Source organism: Gorilla gorilla, chromosome 10 (genome assembly GCF_029281585.2).
Source record: "Gorilla gorilla gorilla isolate KB3781 chromosome 10, NHGRI_mGorGor1-v2.1_pri, whole genome shotgun sequence".
Lineage (NCBI taxonomy): Eukaryota > Metazoa > Chordata > Mammalia > Primates > Hominidae > Gorilla > Gorilla gorilla.
This window is the reverse complement of record NC_073234.2, coordinates 25835085-25859899: the sequence shown is the minus strand read 5'-3', so window position 1 is coordinate 25859899 and position 24815 is coordinate 25835085. Positions and strand designations below refer to the sequence as shown.

The 24815-nt window shown below is 34.2% G+C and overlaps 2 protein-coding genes across 2 annotated transcripts; both read left to right on the top strand.

The window, feature by feature from the left end:
- The first annotated feature begins 2815 nt into the window (after window positions 1-2815).
- LOC101127319 (NKG2-A/NKG2-B type II integral membrane protein) lies at window positions 2816-24044 on the top strand. Its single transcript, XM_004052709.5, has 11 exons — window positions 2816-2988; window positions 4053-4124; window positions 6138-6355; window positions 6746-6841; window positions 7358-7411; window positions 7936-8087; window positions 9693-9793; window positions 10673-19611; window positions 21912-21946; window positions 22283-22327; window positions 24018-24044. The coding sequence occupies exons 3-8, from the start codon at window positions 6169-6171 to the stop codon at window positions 10782-10784; spliced, it is 702 nt and encodes a 233-aa protein (XP_004052757.3). The 5' UTR covers window positions 2816-2988; window positions 4053-4124; window positions 6138-6168; the 3' UTR covers window positions 10785-19611; window positions 21912-21946; window positions 22283-22327; window positions 24018-24044.
- LOC115936470 (NKG2-E type II integral membrane protein-like) lies at window positions 19647-24471 on the top strand. The gene is made up of 4 exons (XM_055358666.1): window positions 19647-21513; window positions 21912-22010; window positions 22283-22327; window positions 24018-24471. Exons 1-4 carry the CDS (start codon window positions 21222-21224, stop codon window positions 24128-24130), a joined length of 549 nt encoding a protein of 182 aa, XP_055214641.1. The 5' UTR covers window positions 19647-21221; the 3' UTR covers window positions 24131-24471.
- The last annotated feature ends 344 nt before the right edge of the window (window positions 24472-24815 follow it).

The following is a 24815-nucleotide window of genomic DNA, read 5'->3' as shown; positions in this document are numbered from 1 at the left end:
TTTGCAAACTATGCATCTGACAAAGGTCTAATATCCAGAATCTATAAGGAATTTAAACAGAACAACAAGGAAAAACAATAACCTCATTTAGAAATGGGCACAGGACATAAACAGACACTCCTTAGAAGAAGACATACAAGTATCCAACAAGCATATTAAAAAACACTTATCATCACTAATCAACAGAGAAATGCAAATCAAAACCACAGTAAGATACCATCTTACACTAGTCAGAATGACCACTATTTAAAAGTCCAAAAACAACAGGTGCTGATGAGGCTGCAGAAAAAAGAAAATGCTAATACACTATTGGTGGGAATGTAAACTAGCCTAACCGCTGTGGAAAGTAGTTTGGAGATTTTTCGTAATACTTCAAACAGAGCTACCATTTGACCCTCAATTGCACTACTGGGAATATAACCAAATGAAAATAGATCATTATATCAAAAAGACGCATGCACTCACATTTTTATCACAGCACTATTCACAACAGCAAAGATATGGAATCAACTTATGTGCTCGTCAGTGGTGGACTGGATAAAGAAAATGTGGCATATATACACCATGGACTAGTACTCAGCCATAAAAAAGATAAAACCATGTCCTCTACAGCAACATGGACAGAGCTGGTGGCCATAATCCTAAGCAAATTAATGCAGGAACAGAAAACCAACTACTGAAGGTTCTCACTTATAAGTGGGAGCTAAACACTGAGCACCCTTAGACGTAAATATGGGAACAAAAGACACTGCAGACTACTAGAGGGGAGAGGAGAGCAGGGAAGAATGGTTCAGAAAACTACCTACTTTGGATTATACTCACTATTCTGGTATAATATACCCATGTAACAAACCAGCACATGTACTCCCTGTATCTAAAAATAAAAGTTGAAAGAAAAAAAATTGGAAAAATTCTCAAGGACAGTTGACTGGCCAAAGATTTTTTGAGTAATACCCCACAATCACAGGAAACCAAAGCAAAAATGGACAAACGGGATCACATTAAGCTAAAAAATAAACAAAACCCCCCACGAGATTCTCTTATCTTAGACTTTTGACAATTTGATTATATTATGCCTCATAATAGTCTTTTCTGGGCTGATCTTGCTCATGATTCATTGAGCTTCATGAATCTGGATTTCCATATCCTTCCCAAGTGAGGAAGGTTTTCAGACAGTATGTCTTTAAAGAAAAAATATTTTTGACTTTTTATCTCTCTCTTCTCCTTCTGAAGTTTCTATACTTTCTATACCATATTCTTGGTGGTGTCTCAAAGGTCTCATGCTTTCTTTGCCACTTTTTATTCTTTTTTTACTCTAATTCGTTAATTTTAAAAGACTCTTTTTTTGAGTTCACTAATTCCTCTGCATGATTGAGTCGGGCATTAAAACTCTCTATTGACTTATTTATTTCTTTCATTGTGTTCTTCAGCTCCAGAATTTTTGTTTGGTTCTTTTTAATGGTTTATATTTCTTTATTAAATTTTTATTTTGTTCATGTATTTTTTGTTTTAGTTGTATTTTTTGTTTACTCTTTTCTTTTGCATCTCACTGAGATTTTTTAAGATGATTGTTTTGAATTACCTTAAAGGAAACTTATAGATCTCCATTTATTTGGATCAGTTGCTAAAGCTTTATTAGTTTCCTTTGGTGGTGTCATATTTGTCTGATGCTTTGTTATTTGTTTATCCTTGTACTGATGTCTGTGCATTTGAAAGAGCAGACTCTCTTTCAGTCTTTACAGACTGGTTTCGGTAGGTTAAAAACTTCTCCTGTTAGTGTCCTGGGCTGATGAGATTGCCTTCAGTATCATGGTTGAATGGGGTTACAGCCAGATCACATGGTTGCTTACGGGTCCAGAGTGGGATCTTTGGTTCATGATCCTTTTACTAGGGCTTCTAGCAGGCTTGTATCCTATTTAGTGCCTCAGAGGGCCAAACTGGCTCTAGAATCATACTGTATAGGGCTGGGGAGGGGATGAGGGTCCACATCAAGGTCTGTAAATGGTGGGTCTATTATTAGGTGTGTAGTTGGGGAAGAGTTTATCTAGTTTGCTGGGAAGGCTGCTCATGGGTCTCTGAGTGGGTTCCTCAACCTGTGGCACAGAGGAGTTAGTGCTAAATCACAAGGTTTCCTTGGGGTCTATAGCTGAAACCAGTGTCTTCATGTCTGTCTCTGGGGTCATGGTTGAGTGTGTTTTCTGGCAGGTCTGTGGGCAGGCAGATTTGCCTCAGACTGCAGTTGAGTTGGGCTGGAGCTGGATCCAGAATTGTTTCAAGATCTGAAATAAAACTAAGGTCTGTGCCTGCAGGGGCACTAATGATGTCTCTCTCCAGGTCCCTGTATGGGCAAACTGCTCTCTAGCATAGCTGAGAAGGGTCGAAACCCCTTTTCTGTCCAATTAAAGGATCTGCTGTGAAACCTAGGTCAATGGTCTCCTAGTTGGGACATGGATGCACATGTCCTCCCTCTGTATCCCTGAGCTGGCAAGACTGCTCACAGTCCACAGCTGAGAAGGGTGAAGGTCAAGATTCAAGGCTGTTTCAGAAACTACCGTGGAACTGAAGTCAGCAAGCCTGTACTGCTGACAAAGATGATTGAGTCTCACAGCAATTTCCTGTGATTAACTCAGGTCACAGTTGAGAGGAGTTTGAGTGGAGATTCAGGGCCATTTTAGTTTCTTCTGTAGGACAGAGGTCAGCAAGCATGCCCCAGAGGTACAGATGTATATGTCTCCCAGGAAGTCTCTGTGGGTGAAGGACTGATCTCAAGTTGTGACTGACACTAGTTAAAGCCAAGTTAGAGGGCTGTTTCAGGGTCTACATTGAGACTACAGTTGATATGCCTACCTCCTGAGACACTAGTGTGTGAGTCTCCTCCTGGGCCCCTGGGCAAATGGTTTTGGCAGCATGACCAAGGCCTAATGGGGCTGAAGGCAAGTCCACAGGAGGATGGGTCCCTTTTCAGGTCTGGAGATGGAATCACTGTTGGTAAGTCTGCCACTTGGATGCAAATCTATTCCCTAAAACAACCTTCCTAGGTCTTGGGTTCCACTGGCATTTTACAAACTCCTACTTGAATTCCAAACTCCCTCAAAGGAACTTTTGTCTGTGGATGGCTGAAAAATTATTGTTGCTGTGGGGGCATATGTGTGGGGGACCACCTATTCTGCCAATTTACTGACTTTCCTCCTAGTAAGATTTTAAAATTACTTTTTCCCCATACATAGTTTGACTTCAGTTTTTGTCATTTACAACTAAATATTTCTATCAAAGTTGAGATAATTTGTTATGGCGGAGAATGAATAAATGAAGAATGTAATGAATAGCTATTTAATATTTCAATTTCTGGTATGCTAATATATTTCAAAATTGATTAATATTTTACCTTTCCAAGATACATTTATTTTTATCAAGGGTAATCTGAAGATTAAATAATCTATTTTAAAAAATTAAATGCAAAAATTTAAGAACTAAGAGAAGTTAATAATATAACTTTGCCAATGATGCTTTTTGTGCCAGCTACAATCAATTGAGTAATTACTGTAGTAATTTTTCAGAATAATTAAGGAAAAAATCAGTAGATATCAGTTGATAATATTACTATGTTTTAGAATGTTTTCTATTATAATGGAAGTGATATAATAAAATAATATAAAGAAAAGAAGTATGCAATGTTAAGATTTAGCAACCTAGTCTAAAAGGCACTCTTAACAAGGTGAGGGTTGGCAATGTTCGTGATCAGGACAGAAAAAAAAAATTCTCATAGGCACTTGAAAAATGAACCAACTAAATGACACACTTTCAAAGTCAACGTTGTACTTTTAATAGACCAAGTATCCTATATTTTGGAGGTGTGTGATGAGATAAAACTGATTTCACAATAGCCCATGTGTAGAATTTCCTGTTCAAACCTTAGTAACACGTTGATGAGAAATCTACTTTTTCCACTCTTGACTCACTCTGAGCCTTCACAGGGCAGTCTGCGAAGATTGCAGGCATTGTTTGTTCTTGTCTTGGATTTATGCCTTCAAATTTCACCTTTTATTACACAGCTATAGTAGGCCTTTTTATGAGACTAACCTGGCCTCTCCACTAAAGGATGTGTGACTTTCTGGGGACAGAAGGTATGTGTTGCTACTCTCCAATTCTCTACTAGCCTATCTCATTTAGTGGGTGATTACAAGTGCTCAATATGATACAAAAGAGGTATAATTAATATACAATAAAATCAAAGTAGAATATTGCTGTCTTCATTTGAATAACTCAGGGTAAAAACCTAAAATATGAAATATGTTGAAGGATTTCTTAAAGTTTTCAAATTATTGTTTGTGGAAATCTAGTGGGTTTGTTGATCAATATAATTTAAGGGAAAGCTATTAACATCAAAATAATGAACAATTAATTTTGTATTTTGTAATCAGTACATCATGTATCTTTGAATAATAATTTATATTTAGCTTAGCCATTAAAGATTATTAAAATAATCAATTGATGAAAGCCAAATACAATTCCTCAGACATGTAGATTAAAGAAAAGCAGTTTTTATTTTTAATAAAAATCAGAATGAGGTAGATTACATAAAATGCTAAAGGTATTACAAAGCAATAAAAATACTTTTTAAAAATTGATCAAAATATTGCAAAAAAAGATGTAGCGCACGGACATAGGAGACTTATCTGAAGATTTATTTTCCATGCTTTAACTGACACGAATCAGAAACAGTAACATAACAATTGTGACTAAAATAATAATTAAAATAGCTAATGCTTATTGAGAACTTTAAGTGCCAGGTTGAGTGGTAAATGTTTTACATGCAACGTTTCATATGTTCTTATTCCCGTTTTAGATTAACAAACTGGGTTATTAAAAATAGAATAACTTTTTAAAGGTCGTACATTATAAGTGTCAAAGCTAGAATTAATTCTAATCTCACTGACTCCAGAGCCCATTGACTAAATGATTTAATTACATTATCTGAAAATTTACAAGTACTTATACAACTAAAGTGGCCTTTACTCACTTTGACAACCATAAAATCATTCTATAATTTTAAATGAAATGTGCTTTAACATGAATTACCTATACTTTTATTTATCATTTTTTGGTTCATAATTTAGCCAGGAAATAAATTACCAATTACTAATTAAATTACCAATACTTCTGTAAGTATTAACAATTTATGTAATGTTCCTAATACTATTTAGGTTATGCATAAGTTAACTGTGTCACATAGCATTTTATGACATATACAAATATTTAAATTTTTATAATTCTTAATAATTCAAATAATTTTTAATAGTTTCTTAGGACATTTCAGCCGTTAAGAAAAGACCATTTAATTACCCCTATTGATTTTCATTAATGTGTATAAATTACTAAATAAAAGTAATGTAGTGCAAGAAATTTATATATATATATATGTCAACTTTACTATTACTCATGTGCAGACCACATAGTCTTAACCACTACTGGATTTCAAAATTAACATAAAAATGAGTGCAGAAGTTTTTCTAATACCACATTTTCATTTTTAACACAGGTAAAGCACCAGACTTTAAGAAATATATTTTTATTCCTGAACTTCTTTATTCCTTAGTAATTTATTGCTTCTCATTGCCCCAGCAATAATATTTTGTCAAATGCAGAAAATTTATCTTTTTTTTTTTTTTGAGTCGGAGTCTCACTCTGTCGCCCAGGCTGGAGTGCAGTGGCACGATCTCCGCTCACTGCAACCTCTGCCGCCCATGTTCAAGAGATTCTCCTGCCTCAGCCTCCCGAGTAGCTAGGACTACAGGCGCCTGACATCGTGCCCGGCTAATTTTTGTATTTTTAGTAGAGACGGAGTTTCACCGTGTTAGCCAGGATGGTCTCGATCTCCTGACCTCGTGATCGGCACGCCTCGGCCTCCCAAAGTGCTGGGATTACAGGCGTGAGCCACCGCGCCCGGCCTAAAAATCTTTTTTTAAAACAAATATTCATAAGAAACTTGTTTAGGCTTGAAGAAAATCAGAGAAAGAACTTTAGATTCTTTAATGCAAAATGAGCTCCAATACTCGTTCTCCACCTCACCCTTTTAATTGCACTAGGGAATCTTGTATATAAACCATTTATTAACTTCTTAACTACTGTTATTATAGAGTACAATCCCTGACATCACACACTGCAGAGATGGATAACCAAGGAGTAATCTACTCAGACCTGAATCTGCCCCCAAACCCAAAGAGGCAGCAACGAAAACCTAAAGGCAATAAAAGCTCCATTTTAGCAACTGAACAGGAAATAACCTATGCGGAATTAAACCTTCAAAAAGCTTCTCAGGATTTTCAAGGGAATGACAAAACCTATCACTGCAAAGGTAAAGCATTTAAAAGATCCTCAGTATAACAGTCTAGGATGTGCAGCTTGGGGTACAGGAATGTGGGGAAAGAGAAGGGAGTGCTCATATAACTTCTATTTGCAAAGATCAGAATTCCAAGTTGAGATATGCTATTTCAATGTAAAGTATGAAGACTGATTGAACTCATTGTTGAAGTTTGTAGTCTTTGTCAAATAATTCATGGAGCATTATTTTTCCTGAAAATGCAATGGTATATTATTCTGAGAAAAAGATTACAATGGGAGATGAGGGTTTGGGGTCCAAGTTTCTCTGTATGATTCCTGTGCATTCAGGTTCTCTTGTCTGTGAATCTTCTAAACGACTGTATCCACCTCTCCTTTCGCACTGTTCCCATTTCTCTCCCTGCAGATTTACCATCAGCTCCAGAGAAGCTCATTGTTGGGATCCTGGGAATTATCTGTCTTATCTTAATGGCCTCTGTGGTAACGATAGTTGTTATTCCCTGTAAGTCTATTTTCGAAGATTACAAGGGGAATTTTCACGTTAATGATTGAATGTGCCTCTAAACATTTCATATTTTCAGGGAATAGGGTTCTCATTGTAATGTATATATTTGGACTAAATGTGGAATGATTATTCTGAATTTGTCAAAGAATAAATGAAAGAATAATTGTTGAAAGTATTCGCTTCTGATGCAATCGTATGTATATATTTGGATTTCATAACTCAAAAATATGTTCTAGGAGTCTGAAAAACCTTACTGAGAAATAGAAATTAATTTTTGAAAGTAGTTAAATCAAGAATTATAAGAACTATATGAGATGGTGAAATTTGGTTCTTTAGATCTGTGAAATACTTCTCCAAAAAATCACCATTACTTTATCAAATTTTTCTTAAAATCAATTTTATTCCATATTATTCTAACTCTAAATAATACAAAAAAATTCAAACAAAAACTTAAAATTATTATGATTGATTTAGATGCTAATTTTTTTACAAAGATTACTTTAATTTTTCTAGCTACATTAATACGGAGGCACAACAATTCTTCCCTGAATACAAGAACTCAGAAAGGTATATAATAATTTTTAAAGTTTTAATATTGTACAGTTTATTTTTTCTTGATCTTAGGCTGTACAAAAATAAAATTTTGGGTGAAAAATTATAAAATTTGGCAATAAGTGTTCATAAATAGAATTAGAGTAAGGCATTCACTTGTCATCAACTATAAGTAAAATCACTATGCTTTCTTTTTATCTGTTGTGTTCAAATTCTTACTGCTATAATATGATAAGATACAAGTTATTTATTGTTCCTTAAAAATCAGATTAGTTCATTGATTTTTCAAGACATGTATAGAGTGGATTTTTGTTTGCTGGTTTGCTTTATGTGGGAACACGATTAGGGGAGAGAGGCTAACCCTTTTCTGTGCATGTGTGTATAAGTGACTGGGTATTTTGACACTATATATTTACCAGCCCATGAAGATGCATAGATATGTTGCATACATATAGGTTTATATGTTTGCAAATATGTGAACTAATTTTCATTTTTAAAAATTCATATTGGTCTAGATAGTAATTCATATCTTTATTTAGCACGTCATTGTGGCCATTGTCCTGAGGAGTGGATTACATATTCCAACAGTTGTTACTACATTGGTAAGGAAAGAAGAACTTGGGAAGAGAGTTTGTTGGCCTGTACTTCAAAGAACTCCGGTCTGCTTTCTATAGATAATGAAGAAGAAATGGTAAGATGTAAATGTTTTAAACACTTTATGAAAAGCTTCTTTCGGTCGATAATATATTTGTAGAAATCATCCATATGTGTGGGTATATATATTTAGCTTATATGTTTTCAAGTTTATGTAGTATTTAATTGATTGACTTAATAATGTTTTAAAATTCATATACTGCTAATGTACTTTTGATTATTTTCAGATTTTGCTTTTCATGGAAAACCATGCTTCTAGAAATGCTTTCAATCCACAATACATTTTGCTATCTAATTTTATCGGGCATGATGTGATCTGGTCATGCAGATTGATCACAAAGTGAATGAACTCCTGTGATACAAGTCAGATCATGAAATAAAAGTTTCCAGCTCTAGCAGTTCCACCCCTGTGTATGCCCTCATCACTTATCCTGACTCCTCTCCAAAACACTGTCTTGACTTTTAATGTTATAAATAACGTTTACCTGCTTTTGAATTTATATAAAGGGAATCATACACTGTGAATTTCATGTCTGTGTTTTTCACTCCTATCTGATATTTGTGCAATTCCTCCATATTATTGCGGTTATCTGTCGTTTGTTACTGTTCACTGCTGTACTATGTACAAAGAACACTAAGAATCCATTCAATCCTGTGTCTCTGGATGGGGAAGTGAGTCTCATGCCCTCAGGGACAAAGAGGACCCTGGGTGGTGCACTGGTAGTCATTGGGTTCCTTTGCTGATCCTCCTCACCCACATCCACTCTGGTGTCTCTTGGTATGAGAAGGAAGTACTTCCTCTGGCTGTATTGGTAACAAGTCTCCTGGTAGATCATCCTTGCCAGTGGTACCAGCCTTGCCTGTTGTTGCGGAGGGGACTCCCCTTCAATACAGAACAGGAGTGAGCTTTGCTGGGCCTCCTCCTATTGCCAGGTTGGGTGTAGGGAAACAGCAGGCCTAGGTCACCTTCTTCTGTTGTGTGGAGGACTTAACATGCTCGCTCGGACACTTGGTTGATCCCTGATGCTAGGGTCCCAGACAATTTCATCTTTCTCTTTCCACCTTTCAGAGTTCTCCATTGCTTTTGTCTTTCATTAATCCCAGAGTTAATAGTTGTTTTTAGTAGGGAGTAGCAGAGAGAGACGAGTCTACACCACCTGGTCAGGATCACTGTTATTCCACCAAAACCAAATCAGATAAAAAAGTGAGGGCTTATCTAGTTAAAGAATGGTGTGGTACCCAGAAAACCCAATATGTAGCTTCCATGTCATTTATTTCTGAATGACAACCTCTCATTTCTCTTCTAAATCTCCAACTCTGAGAAATATAGCACAAAAATAGTTTGATTTAGTCACAGTATCTGGAGGAATGAATGCACAGTATCAGGAAACTTATTTAAATCCTTACTGTGTTTATTCAGTCAATTGGGGTAACTATTATAATGCAAGAATTAAAACTTCTTTATTAACATGACAAGAATAAAAGTACTAAGTATAAACATTGATGGATTCATTTATATCAAAATTATAAACATTTATGAAACTTTTTGGCACTGCAAATAGTGGTTTTCAAATTTAATATATTATTTTTTATAATGTTTTCATAATTATTATTTAAGTGAAAATTCTTTCTTTTCTTTTAGAAATTTCTGTCCATCATTTCACCATCCTCATGGATTGGTGTGTTTCGTAACAGCAGTCATCATCCATGGGTGACAATAAATGGTTTGGCTTTCAAACATGAGTAAGTTGTTTTGTATGGCACTATATAACAATATATATATAAAGGATAAATTCAGAAGAATAATATGAATAAATCTATGTGGAATCATAGAGATGAAGAAAGATGTGGAAAGTTAGTGAAATGCTGACATAAATATTTTACAATAGACCATAGTAGTCCATATATTTCAACCGCTCATTGGTCAGCTAGTAACTTTCTTGATTATCAGATGGACCAGGGGTGTCCAATCTTTGGCTTCTGTGGGCCACATTGGAAGAAGAAGAGTCTTGGGCCACACATAAAATACACTAACACTAACGATAGCTGACGAGCAAAAAAAAGAAAAAAAAATCACAGAATGTTTTAAGAAAGTTTACGTATATGTATTGGGCCACATTTGAAGCTATCCTGGGTCACATGCGGCCCGTGGGCAGCGAGTTGGACAAGCTCGAGCTGGACTATCAGGGAATTGCAGTGCTTGTTTTTATTAAAAAGCCACACTTACTTTTTTTCTTAAGAATATCCTCAAAGCACAAGAGTAGTGCTGTTGGCATATTGCCATAATTTTGTTATTAGTAGTTATTGTTGTCAATCTCTTATTGTGCCTAATTTATAAATTAAATTTTATCACAGTTATGAATGTGTAGAGAAAACATAATCTTTCTCTAGGTTCTGCACTATCTGCCGTTTCAGGCATCCACTGGAATCTTGAAACATATCCCTCGTGGATGAAGGGGGGCTACTGTATTGAGTGTTCAGAATAATGACTCTTACTAATATTATGAAAAATTTAATTACCCTTTTCCATGAAATTCTTTTCTCACAGTACATGGAAAATGCTTTCGTCTCATGAATCATTTGCTTAAAATGTAACAGAATATGGATTTTTCTCCATTACAGGATAAAAGACTCAGATAATGCTGAACTTAACTGTGCAGTGCTACAAGTAAATGGACTTAAATCAGCCCAGTGTGGATCTTCAATAATATATCATTGTAAGCGTAAGCTTTAGAGGTAAAGCGTTTGCATTTGCAGTGCATCAGATAAATTTTATATTTCTTAAAATAGAAATATATTATGATTGCATAAATCTTCAAATGAATTATGTTATTTGCTCTAATAAGAAAATTCTAAATCAATTATTGAAATAGGATACACACAATTACTAAAGTACAGACATCCTAGCATTTGTGTCGGGCTCATTTTGCTCAACATGATATTTGTGGTTTTCAGCCTTTCTAAAAGTTGCATGTTATGTGAGTCAGCTTATAGGAAGTACCAAGAACAGTCAAACCCATGGAGACAGAAAGTAGAATAGTGGTTGCCAATGTCTGAGGGAGGTTGAAATAGGAGATGACCACTAATTGATAGAACGTTACTTTGTGTCGTGATGAAAACTTTCTAAATTTCAGTAGTGGTGATGGTTGTAACTCTGTGAATATACTAAACATCACTGATTTTTAATCATTTTAAGTGCATGAAATGTATGCTTTGTACACGACACTTCAATAAAGCTATCCAGAAAAAAAAAAAAAGGCCTCTCCTGGGATTATTTGTGACTGCATTTATTCTCTAAAGTAATTTTTAAAGATTAGCTTCTTTATAATATTGACTTTTCTAATCAATATAAAGTGTTTCCTTCAATGTACTGTGTTATCTTTAATTTCTCTCTATTGTATTTTGTATTTTGGGGGATTGAAGTCATACAGAAATGTAGGTATTTTACATTTATGCTTTTGTAAATGGCATCCTGATTCTAAAATTCCCTTTAGTAATTTTTGTTGTTATAAATAGAAATACAACTGATGTCTGCATTTTGATTTTATATCTACTTATTCCACTGATTTTATATATTTAAATCTATTATGTCAACTATTGATTTATTTCTGGGTGTTCTATATAAAGAGCAATTTTATCTGCAAATGATCACACTTTTATTTTTTTAATCTATATGCTATAACTTAGTTTTATTTTCATTTATTTTCACTGGCTAGGGTTTTATACCCATAGTTGAATAGAAGGTACAATCAAAGTTCTGTGTGTATCATATGTATCGTTTTCTGATTTTGGCAAAAAATACTTAAACATGTTATTCATATTTACAAAGCTTGGTGTTGTTTTCATCCTATCTTTCTCATATCGAAGCAGTTTTATAATATTCCTATTTTCTAATAGACTTTATCCATTGTAACATTTTTATTAATTTGTAGCAGTTGGAATGATATATATTGTGTTTATATAACATTTTATAAGCTACTTTTATTTTTTCAAATGTTAAACCAGCCTTTGTTTCTGAAATAAATCCATGGTGATCATTGTATATTTCCCTCATAAAATATCAGTGCTGGCCGGGTGTGGTGGCTGACGTCTGTAATCCCAGCACTTTGGGAGACTGAGGCCGGTGGATCAGGAGGTCAAGAGATTGAGACCATCCTAGCCAACGTGCTGAAACCCCATCTGTACTAAAAATACAAAAATTAGCTGGGCGTGGTGGTGCGCACCTGTAGTCCCAGCTACTCGAGAGGCTGAGGCAGGAGAATCACTTCAAACCAGGGGTCGGAGGTTGCAGTGAGCCGAGAGTGCATCACTGCACTCCAACCTGGCGACAGAGGGCGACTCTGTCTCAAAAAAAAAAAAAAAAAAAAAAATTAGTGCATATATATTTTATGTAGGGTAAGATTTGTTTCTTCATCCACATTCACAAGGATATTTGACCATGTTTTTATTCATAGCTATATACTTGAAAGGTTTTTATATCAAGGCTATCTTGGGAAGAATTTCTCTTTTTCTATAACCTAGAAGCATTTATTGAGCGTACTGCTTTATTTTTAAATGTTATAATTCACTAGTAATGCCATCTGAGTTTGTAGACTATTTTTCTAGGAAAGTTTATGTCTAAACTGAATTTCTTTAAAACATGTAGGATATACTCGGATTTCTATTTGATGCACTGCGTTTGGTAATGAGTATGTATGAATTTTCTATTTCATATAGACATTAAAATGTAATGAAAATACAGTTTTATTGCCACTAAATAACTGTAAAGACCATAGTGGTATTGCCATGTTTAATCTAGAAATAGGCCAGTTGTGGTGGCTCAAGCCTATAATCCCAGCACTTTGGGAGGCATCATTGTGCCTGGCCCTTATCAATTTTTTAAAATGTTAAATTTATTATTTTTGTGGATACATTAGTAGATGTATATTTTTAGTAGTCTTTCATCAAATTTTAAAAGCATTTTCAATGAAAATACCTTTGGCCTTGTTGTTCTCTCTATTGTGATATTATTCTTTATCGTGATTTTTTACTGTTTATTCATTATTTTCTTATACACCACTTGTATTTAGTTTTAGCTTTTCTATTTTTAATTTATTTTAGTGCATTCAATGGTTATTTAATTTTTAGGTCATCTTTTGTAATATATGTACATTGAGGGCAATCAGTTTTTACAAGAGAGATTTTCATTCTATTTTCCTTATAATTCATATAAAAATTGTGACCATTCATTTTGATAATTTATTTCACCCATATGTTATTTAGATATGTATTACTGAATTTAAAACCATTGAGGTTGTCAGATTTTTTTATTGACTTCTATTGTAGGTAAACTGTAGTTAGAACATTTTCTATGAAGCTGGAAATATTCTTCATCTTTGTATGCAAAGATGTGGCTAGTGTACTGAGAAACTGGTTTTACATGTTATTTATTTGGTATTAATTAATGTTGAATTAGAATAGCTATTTTTTAACTATCCACTGGCCAAGCTTGGCTGGTGGTACTACACTGAAATCATAGTCCTATATTTTTTACTAATATGCTTAGAATTATGAGATTACAGTGTATTTGGGAAAAATATGTGAAATTAAATATGTGAATATTCTACATGTGTGTGAGTGTGTGCATATGAGTGATAACTACGTGTCTAGTTCAGATCTTTCTATCGGCTCTCTGGCCTGTTTGTGTGTTAAGCACTGAGAGAAAAGGGTTTAAAATCCCATTTACGATTGTTACTTATTCACTTTAATCCATTATATGTTGAACTTGTCGCATTAGGTACATGCAATGATAAAAATGTATATTACTAGTGGTTTGGAAAATTAATCTTACATTATGAAGCATGCTTCCTCAATTCCAGTAAAGGGTTTGCCTTATATTAAGACGGCACTATTACAACCGTAATAGTGTTCTACCAGTTTGTGAGGCATGGTATATGTTGTTAAATATTTTATCTTCATCTTTCCTTGTTTAAATATTTTAATTTTAATTTCAGTGCATACATAGTAGGTATATATGTTCATGGGGTTCATGAGCTGTTTTGAGGGAGACATGCAGTGCATAATAATGACATCATTTAAAAAGGGTGTTTCCATCTCCCTAAGGATTTATTCTTTTGTTACAAACAATCCAGTTATACTCTTTAGTTATTTTAAAAAGTACAATTAAATTATTATTGACTGTAGTGACCCTGTTGTGCTATCAAACACTAGGTCTTATTCATCCTTTCTATTTTTTGTATCCACGAATTAACCATTTTCACCTCCCTACTACTAACCTTCCACTATCCTTCTCAATCTCTGGTAACCATCCTTCTACTCTCTCTCTCCATGAGTTCAACTGTTGTGATTTTTAAATCCCACAGCTAAGTGAGGGCATGTGATGATTGTCTTCCTGTGACTGGCTTATTTTATTTAACATAATGACCCCTGGTTCCATTCATGTTGTAGCAAATGACAGGGTCTCATTCTTTTTATGGCTGAATATTACTCCATTGTTTATATACACACATGTTATTTGTCCATTCATCTGTTGATGGACACTTAGGTAGCTTCCAGATCATAGCTATTGTGAAGAGTGCTGCAACAAACATGGGAGTACAGCTATCTCTTAGATAAACTGATTTTCTTGCTTTTGGGTATATACCTGGGAGTGGGATTGCTGGATCATATGGTAGCTCTACATTTATATTCATTTTTCTTTATGCTTACATGCAAGGAATGTCTCATAAAGACAACAGTTATTACTGAATATATACATTCTTTGCTTTTAAATTCAAATTACTCTATACTTAATATAATTATCAATTTCTAAAATATAATCCTTATGTATTTTATTTGTATGGAAATATATAAGCACTGGTATTAATTATAACTTAATTTTTATTACATTCTGATTGAACACTACCAAGTGTTTAAACTCTGTTGTTCTCTTATGTTTTCATAATAAATATTTTCATTGTTTACTTTCCACATACAAACTTGTTAATTTAATACAATTTACAACACACCTGCTGGCACTTTGATCTTGGACCTCCCTGCTGTCTGAACTGTGAGTAATATATCTGTATGGTTAATAGATTGCCTAGTTTGTGATATTTTATTATAGCAGTACAAACAATGTAAGATTACTCTCTATTTTATTTACCAGTTAGCCTGTATGTGCTCCCCAAATTCTAATACAAATATTTATTTCAATGTTGGAAACTTTGTCATTAATACACTATCTATTCAATATCCAATTAGGCATATCCACATAATTCCTTTACTTTAAGTCTTCTTTTTGAATATCCAAGTTTTCATTGCGAAGGTGTGCTTAATCTATTGAAGATATTTGAATTTTATTTTCTTTAGAGTTAGTAATAACTAATTCACTCCAATTTCTTAAACTCCTTGAAAATTATTTCATTTCATGTTACATTAAAAGTATATTTTCACTTCTTATTGACTTCCAACTTAGCCATAACCCATAGGAAACCAGATATTGCCATTATTTGCAATAGTCACAGTAATTCATATATAGGTTCGGTGTTAGGGTTCTCCAGATGGACAGAACTAATAGGATACGTGTATATATGAAAGGGAGTTTATTAGGGAGAATTGGCTCACACGATCACAAGGCAAAGTCCCACAATAGGCCATCTGCAAGCTGGGGAAGAAAGAAGCCAGTAGTGGCTCAGTCCGAGTCAAAAGCCTCAGAAGCAGAGAAGCCAAAAGGGCAGCCTTCAGTCTGTGGCCGAAGGCCCAGGAGCCCCTGTAAAACCACTGGTGTAAGTACAAGAGTCCAAAGGCTGAAGAACCTGGAGTCTGATGTCCAAGGGCAGGAGGAACGAAGGAAGCATCCAGCACGGGAGAAAAATGAAAGCCGAACACTCAGCAAGCCAGCTTACCCCACCTTCTTCTAGCTGCTTTGTTCTACTCGCTCTGGCAGCCATTGGATGGTGCCCACCCACACCGAGGATGGGTCTTCTTCGCCCAGTCCACTGAGTCAAATGTCAATCTCCTCTGGCAACACCGTCACAGACACAGCCAGAAGCAACACTTTACCAGCTATCTAGGCATCCTTCAATCCAATCCGGTTGACACCTAATATTAATCATCGTAAGTTCTGTGTGTGTGTGTATTTACGTCACATAAACATATATATATATATACACACACATCATATAGAGTAAATTCTAACTACAGTTATCTTGTGTAATTTTTGTTTTGTTTTTATATATTTATTTTGCCTTTGTATAAGCATAAACTTCATTCACAGTAAATGCTCAAACAGTAGAAATCTGTATTATTTCGATTAACAAAGGACATGATATACAGTCACGTGCCACAAAATGATGTTTTGGTCAATGACTGACTGCACATAGATAGTGGTCCCACTAGATTATAACGGAGCTGAAAAATTCCTATGAATTAGTGACGTCATAGCAATAGTTGCAGAACAGTGTATTATTCACATGTCTGTGGTGATGCTGGTGTAAATTACCTTGCTGCCAGTGGAATAAAAGTATAGCACAATTACATACACTACATAATATTTGATAATGATAATAAATGACAGGTTATCGGTTTATGTATTTACTGTAGTATACTTTTAATTATTATTTTAGAGTGTACTCCTTCTACTTCTATAAAAACAGTTACCTGAAAAACAACCTTGGGCAGGTCTCTCAGGAGGAATTCCAGAAGAAGGCACTGTTACCATAGGAGAGGACCGCTGCACATGTGTTATTGCCTGAACCTTCCAGTGGGACAAGATGTGGAGGGGATGACAGTGAGATTGATCTTGCTGACACTGTGTAGGCTTAGGCTAATGTATGCGTTTCTGTCTTTGTTTTTAAAAAAAGTTTAAAAAGAAAAAAATTAAAATGAAATATAGAAAAAAGCTCATAGAAAAAGAATATAGTTGTTAAGACTGTGCAATTTGTGTTTTTAAATAAAGTGTATTTAAAAAGAGGCAGAAGATTTTTAAAATATGAAAAATTTAGAAACCAACAAAGATGCAGTAAAGTTAATTTATTATTAGCTAAAGAAAAAAAGTGCTGCATAAATATAGTGTACCCTAGTGTACAGTCTATAAATTCTACAGTAGTGTGCTGTAATATCCTAGGCCTTGACTTTCACTTGCTACTTACTCACTGACTCACCCAGGGAAAATTCCATTTCTGCAGTCTTCATTCGTAGTAAGTGCCCTATAAAAGGATGCCATTTTAACCTTTTTTAAAGCATATTTTCCTGTTTTTTTGTTTATATATAATTAGACAAACAAAAATTACCATTCTGGTCACTGCTTACATTATTCACAACAGTAACATGTTGTACAGGTTTGTATCCTTGGAGCAATAGGCTATCCCATATAACATAAGAGTGTAGTAGCTGTACCATCTAGGTTTGTGTAAATAAACTCTCTGATGTTGACACAGGGATGAAATTGCCTAAAGACATATTCCTCAGAAGTATCCCTGTCATTATGCAAACAATAACGGTATAACACTATTTAATGGAAAACACCAAGTGGATGTTTGTAGCAATAGTAGACATCAGCGCTTCAAACTTAAATAGAAAACATCAGTGAATGATACATTATGTGGCATCTTTAGTGAATGATTTTATTGTTTTAATTCCATAATGTGACTAATAGAAAAATTAACCTAGTTTATGAAAATGCAATAAAATATAAATATAAATAAGTTTACTTGTTATTGAAATAGATACAATGTGAACACAAGCATATATGCATATGACATTATTAATTAATTTTGTGAAAATATATTACAATATATTTTACAGAAAAACATATATACCTAGCCACCATTAGCCATTCTGATGGAAGGGCAAATAATAATTCTCATTGCAAAGAAATAAATATGGATTTAAATTCCAACTTTTTAGATTTCAGAGGATAGCCAGGCACGGTGGCTCATGCCTGTAATCCCAGCACTTTGGAAGGCCGAGGCAGACGGATAATGAGGTCAGGAGATCGACACCATCCTGGCTAACACGGTGAAACCTCGTCTCTACTAAAAATACAAAAAAGATTAGCTGGGCGTGGTGGCACACCCCTGTAATCGCAGCTACTCAGGAGGCTGAGGCAGGAGAATCGCTTGAGCCCAGGAGGCAGAGGTTGCAGTGAGCCGAGATGGCACCACTGCACTCCAGCCTGGGCAATAGAATTATGCATAAACATTCCCCCTTTTCTTGATAGAAAATAAATGATGAAAAGATTTTTATTTAATACAACTAGATAATTTATAGTTTTTTCCCTGATGTTCATATACCACTTATTTTTTTAAAAATTTTGTTTATTTGTTTTTGAGACAAGGTCTGGCTCTGTTGCCCAGGCTACAGTGCAGTGACACTAACAGTTCACTGCAGCCTTGACCCCCAGGGCTCAAGCGATCCTCTCACCTCAGCCTCCAGAGCAGATGGGACTACAAGCAAACACCAGCATCCTCGGCTAATTTTTATATATAAATATATATATATATATTTTTAAGAGATGGGGTTTCATCCTGTGTATCATGCTAACCTCAAACTCCTGAGCTCAAGTGATCCTGGAGTGCTGGGATTACTGACATGAGCTACCACGCCCGGACATTCATGTATCATTTTACTTGTGTTTTAAAAAATCTCCATTTTCTGGCCTCCCCATTTTTAAGTAGGTGATGTTTTAAAAATTGCTTTAACCTCCCTTCATAGTTTAACTTAGGCTTTAATCATTTACAACAAATATTTCTATTAAAATGCAGACAATAAGTCATGATCAGAGAAGGAATGGGTGAACAATATAGTAGGTAGTTTTTTTATTATTTCAGTCTCTGGCATAGAGATATAGCTCAGTATTGTTTAATATTTTATTCTTTCAAGAGACATTTATTTTAATCAGAGGAATCTGGTTAACTTACATAAAGAAGAAAAATGAATAAGGGAATTTTAAGAACTAAGGCAAAGAAAGCAAGAAGATAAGTTTGAGAATTCATGTCAGTTACAATTAAGTTGAAAATGCAGCATTTTCTCAAAATAGTGACAAATACATTAAATTCCTATTGATAAAATCATTATTTAAATTTTGTTATTATGATAGCAGTGATATTATAGGGGTATATGATAAAGAAGTATATAATGTCAAGTTTCAGCCACCTTGTCTAAATGTAGAAAGCAACCACCTAAGATCCTTTTGAAAAGTTACAAAACTTTGGTGTTTGTAACTGAGATGGAAACAATTACCAGCATGGATCAAATCTCTGCTCTCCCCCCATCTTGTTGACTATAAAAATAATTTCTAAGAGGCACTTGAAAATGGACAAACTAAATGACACACTAGCCACCCAAAGTCTCCTATATTCTAAAGTGTGTGATGAGCTAAACTAATTCAAAATAGCCCTAGGCTGAGAATTTCCTGTTCAAATCTGCAGTGACACATTGGTGAGGAATCTACTTTTTCCACTCTTGCCTCACTCTGACCCTTCAAAGGGCAGTCTGTGAAGATCACAGATAACGTTTGTGTCTTTCAGAGGTAACCTGACCTCTCCACTGAAGGGCATGTGGCTTTCTGATGACAGTAGGTAAGTGTTGCTCCTCTCCCTGTTTCTCTACTAAGCTCATCTCATTTAGTAGAAGATTGTAAATACTGGCTGTGATGCACCTGAGGTAAAGTTGATATAGACAAAAATCAAGGTAGAACTTTATTCACATGAATAATTCCAGGTGAAAAACGAGCCAAAATATAAACTATGTTTAAGGATTTCTTAGAGTATTCACATCATTGCCGGTGGAGAATCACTCAAGTAGATGCATACATAATAATAGGTTTGCCAATCCATGTAATTTAGAGTGAAACCCATAACCATCATGACAATGAACAATTAATTTTGGATTTTGTAATCATTACTGGTTTAATTGTATATTACATTTAGACCAAACTTTAAATTTTTAATATGGATACATCAAATTGTGAATGTCAAACATTAATTCTCAATCACACACCTAGATTTCATGAAAGCAGTTTTAATTTTTAATAAAAATAAGGATGAAATCATTTCCATAAAATGCAAATCTGACCTTAATTATAAACAATTGGAAGACTTAAAACAATTGAACCAAACATTGCAAAAAAGATGTACCACACTGACATGAGACGCCTAATTAATCAGTTATTTTAACACACTCTAATGCAAATCAGAAATAATAAAATGGCAATTGTGTTAAAAATAGTTGAAATATCTATTATGTATTCAGTGCTAATATGTGCCAGGTTGTGTGTTTAGTTTTTTACATACATTGTACTTTATAAATTATTTTTCCCAGTGTAGATTAGTAAACTAGGTTAGTAGACACTAAGTAATTTAGTACAGGTCACATATTACAACTTGCAAAGCTAGAATCATTTGTAGTCTCACTGACTACAGAGCTCATTGACTAGATTATTAAATTACATTATCTGAACTATTACAATTACTTATACAACCAAAGCGACCCTCACTGACTTATAGAATCATAGGAGCTTTCTGAAAGTTTGATTGGACACTATTCTTCCATAGGTGGGCCACACGTTTATTTATCATTTTAAATTTTCCTATTTTAGTCCTTAAATCAATTACCAATTTCTTGTGTAAAAGCAGCAATTTAAAAATATGTTTTCAGTAGTATTTATGCATACAGTAATGTAATGTTTTACAAGATATATTTTTAAAATTTTAATGATTTTTCTGATTTCCTAATTTAGAAAAAACATCATTTGACAATACCTCAGGTCCTTTTAATAAATGAATGTAACTCACTAACATTGTATGTTAGTATAAGAAGTTACTCTGTATGCTGACAGAACTATTTTATCTTATGGCACACAATCCTTAACCATCAATGACTCTTAAAACTATGATAAAATTTGTGTATTTCTAAATACAGTATTTTGATTGTTGACATATGCAGTCTATTGGTGTGAAACATTTTTGAAGAATCTAACCTTAATTTAATACCAATTTTTCATGAACTTCCTAGTTCTCACAAGTTTAATGTTTTTATTGTTCCCACTAGTAATATTATGTCAAATACAGAATACATCTAAAAAATTGCCAATTATATCATGTGATTTTTGTTTAAAGCTTTAGGAAATTAGTAGCAGAATTTTACCTAGGTTAACAGCAAAGTAAACATTATTACTCAGCCCCAACACATGCACATTGCCTATACCAGGGATCCTGTCAAAATATACACCATTTATAGCTTCTTAAGTGCAGTTATCATAGAGCACAGTCCCTCACATCACACAGCTGCAGAGATGAATAAACAAAGAGGAACCTTCTCAGAAGTGAGTCTGGCCCAGGACCCAAAGAGGCAGCAAAGGAAACCTAAAGGCAATAAAAGCTCCATTTCAGGAACCGAACAGGAAATATTCCAAGTAGAATTAAACCTTCAAAATGCTTCTCTGAATCATCAAGGGATTGATAAAATATATGACTGCCAAGGTAAAACATTAAATATATCTTCAATGTTATTGTTCTAGGATGTGCAGTTGAGTGCAGAAGGGTGAGGAAAGATTAGGGAATATTTTGCACTTGTGAGAATCGGAGTTCATAAATGGGATCTAATATTCTAATATGAAATCAGAAGACTAATTTTATTCAGGCATTGTTCAACTGTAATCAACTGTAATCTGCGATCCACTCATGGAACATTATATTTAGTGAAAATGAAATGGTATATTCTGAGAGAAAGATTACTAGAGTAGATATAGATTTAGAGGCCAAAGTTTATCATTATGTTTCCCTGTATGTGTGGGTTCTCTAGTATGTAATTCTCTAGTATGTAATCCTAATCAACTCTCTATCTCCCCTCTCTCAGTGCCTCTATTTCTCTCCCTCAGGTTTACTGCCACCTCCAGAGAAGCTCACTGCTAAGGTCCTGGGAATCATTTGCATTGTCCTCATGTCTGCTGTGTTAAAAACGATAGTTCTTATTCCTTGTAAGCATATTCTTGAAAGATTAGAAGGGAACGTTTTACTTTAATGCTTGGAAGTGCCTCAAAATATTTCATACTGTTGAAGAATAGAACTCTTATTTTAATGTTTCTTTCAAAGATCTATTACTTCATTTATTTTTATAGAAAAAGTTAATTTTATTAAAGATTGTCCCCATTTTAAATAACACACAAAGTTTCAAAGTAAGAAACTAAACTCATTATTGTTTATCTAGATATTAGTTTTTATAAAAATCATTTTAATTTTTCTATTACAGTCCTGGAGCAGAACAATTCTTCCCCAAATACAAGAACCCAGAAAGGTACATTTTTTATTACTTAGAATGATATATGTTTTCTTTATACAACATTTTATAAAATAATTTTATTTTATTTTATTTTTGTCAAATGTTAAACTAGGCTTTGTTTCCGAAACAAATCCATGCTGATCATTGTATATTGCCCCTTATAAAATATCAGTGCACGTACTACTATATCTAGGGTAAGATTTGTTTCTTCATCCATGTTCACAAGGATATTTGACCATGTTTTTATTTATAGCTATGTACTTGAAAAAGTTTTGGTCTCAAGGCTATCTTGGGAAGATTTTCTCTTTCTCTATAACCTGGAAGCATTTGTTAAGAGTACTGCTTTAGCCATAAAAAAGGATGAGTTCATGTCCTCTGCAGGGACATGGATGAAGCTGGAAACCATCACTCTCAGCAAACTATCACAAGGACAGAAAACCAAACACCGCATGTTCTCACTCATAGGTGGGAATTGAACAATGAGAACACTTGGACACAGGGTGAGGAACATCACACACCGGGGCCTGTCGGGGGGTGGGGGGTTGGGGGAGGGATAGCATTAGGAGAAATACCTAATGTAAATGATGGGTTGATGGGTGCAGCACACCAACATGGCACATCTATGCCTATGTAACAAACCTGCACGTTGTGCACATGTACCCTAGAACTTAAAATGTAATAATAATAATAAAGAGTACTGCTTTATTTTTAAATGTGATCATTCACTAGTTATGCCATCTGAGTTTGCAGGCTATTTTTGTAGAAAAGTTTATGGCTAAACTGAATTTCTTCAATACATGTAGGGTTTACTCAGATTTCTATTTGAGATACTATATTTTGGTAATGAGCATTTCCCAGGAATTTTCTATTTCATGTGGACATTAAAATGCATTGATAATATAGTTTTATTGCCTGTTTAATAACTGTGAAGACCATAATGGTATTGCCATGTTTAAACTGGAAATAAAATATCTGTGCCTTTTCAAAATCTTCCCTTAGTAGTCCTTTGTGACCATTCATCTTGATAATTTCTTTGGCCCATATGTTATTTTGACATATATTACTGAATTAAAAACCATATAAGGTTCTCAGATTTTTGTTTATTGACTTCTGTTGTAGGTAAAATATAGTTAGAACATTTTCTATTAAACTGGAAATGTTCTTCATCCCTTTATAAATGTGGCTCATGTGGTGAGGTGTTGGTTTTAAATGTTATTTATTTTTATTAATTAATGTTAAATTTGAATAGCTACATTTCAACTGTCTCCTAGCCAAGCTTGGCTAGCGGTACTACATTGAAATTGAGTATCCGTGTGAGTATATGTGTGTGAATGTATTCATATGAGTGATGGTTACTTGTCTAGTTTAAATCTTTCTATAGGCTCACTGGCCTGTCTCGTATTAAGCATCAAGAGAAGAGTCTTTAAAAATCCCATTTATGATTGTTTTCTTGTTCATTTTATTCAATTATATGTTGAACTTGTATCATTAGGTATATGCAATGATAAAAAATATATTACTAATGGTTTGGAAAATTAATTTATCATTATGAAGTATATTTCCCCAATTTCAGTAAATTTCATCTCAGCTCACTGCAGCCTCGACCTCACCTCCAAGGCTCAAGCGATCCTCCCACCTCAGCAACCAGAGCAGCTGGCTACAGGCCAATACCACCATGCTGGCTAATTTTCGTATTTTTTTGTAGAGACGGGGTTTCATCATGTTGACCAGGCTGGTCTTGAACTCCTGAGCTCAAGAAATCAACACATCTTGGCCTCCCAAGTTGCTGGGATTACTGACACAAGCCACCGCCCCTGAGTGCTCATGTACCATTTAGCTTGTGTTTTAAAAATCTACTTTTTCTGCCCTCCCTATTTTTAACTAGATGATGTTTTAAAAATTACTTTTCCCTCTCTATATAGTTTGATTTAAGCATTAGTCATTTACAACAAATATTCATATTAAAATGCAGACCGTTATGATTGGAAAATAAATCAATGAACAATATAATGAGTGGTTTTTATATATTTCAATCTCTGGCGTGGTGATATAGTACAATATTTTTTAATTATTTATTCTTCCCAGAGACATATATTTCAATGAGAGTTATCTGATTAATTTATTTTAAAAAAACTGAATGAGAGAATTTTAAGAACTATCAAGAAGGTAAGTTGGGAATTTAACTTTGAGAATTGATGTCAATTACAATGAAGTGGAAATGTATTTTCTTAGAATAATTAGTGACAAATACATTAAATTCCTATTGGTAAGATTATTATTTTAAAAAGTTATCGTCATATTAGCAGTGATATTATAGGGGTATATGATAAAGAAGTACGTAATCCCAAGTTTTAGCCACCCTGTATAAATGTAGAAGTTAAACATGTAAGAGACTCTTAAAAAAGGTATAAGATTTTAGTGTTTGTGATTGAGATGGAAACAACTGCATGGGTAGTAGTCTTTGTTCTCCCCAGATCTTGTTTACTATAAAAATAATTTCTAA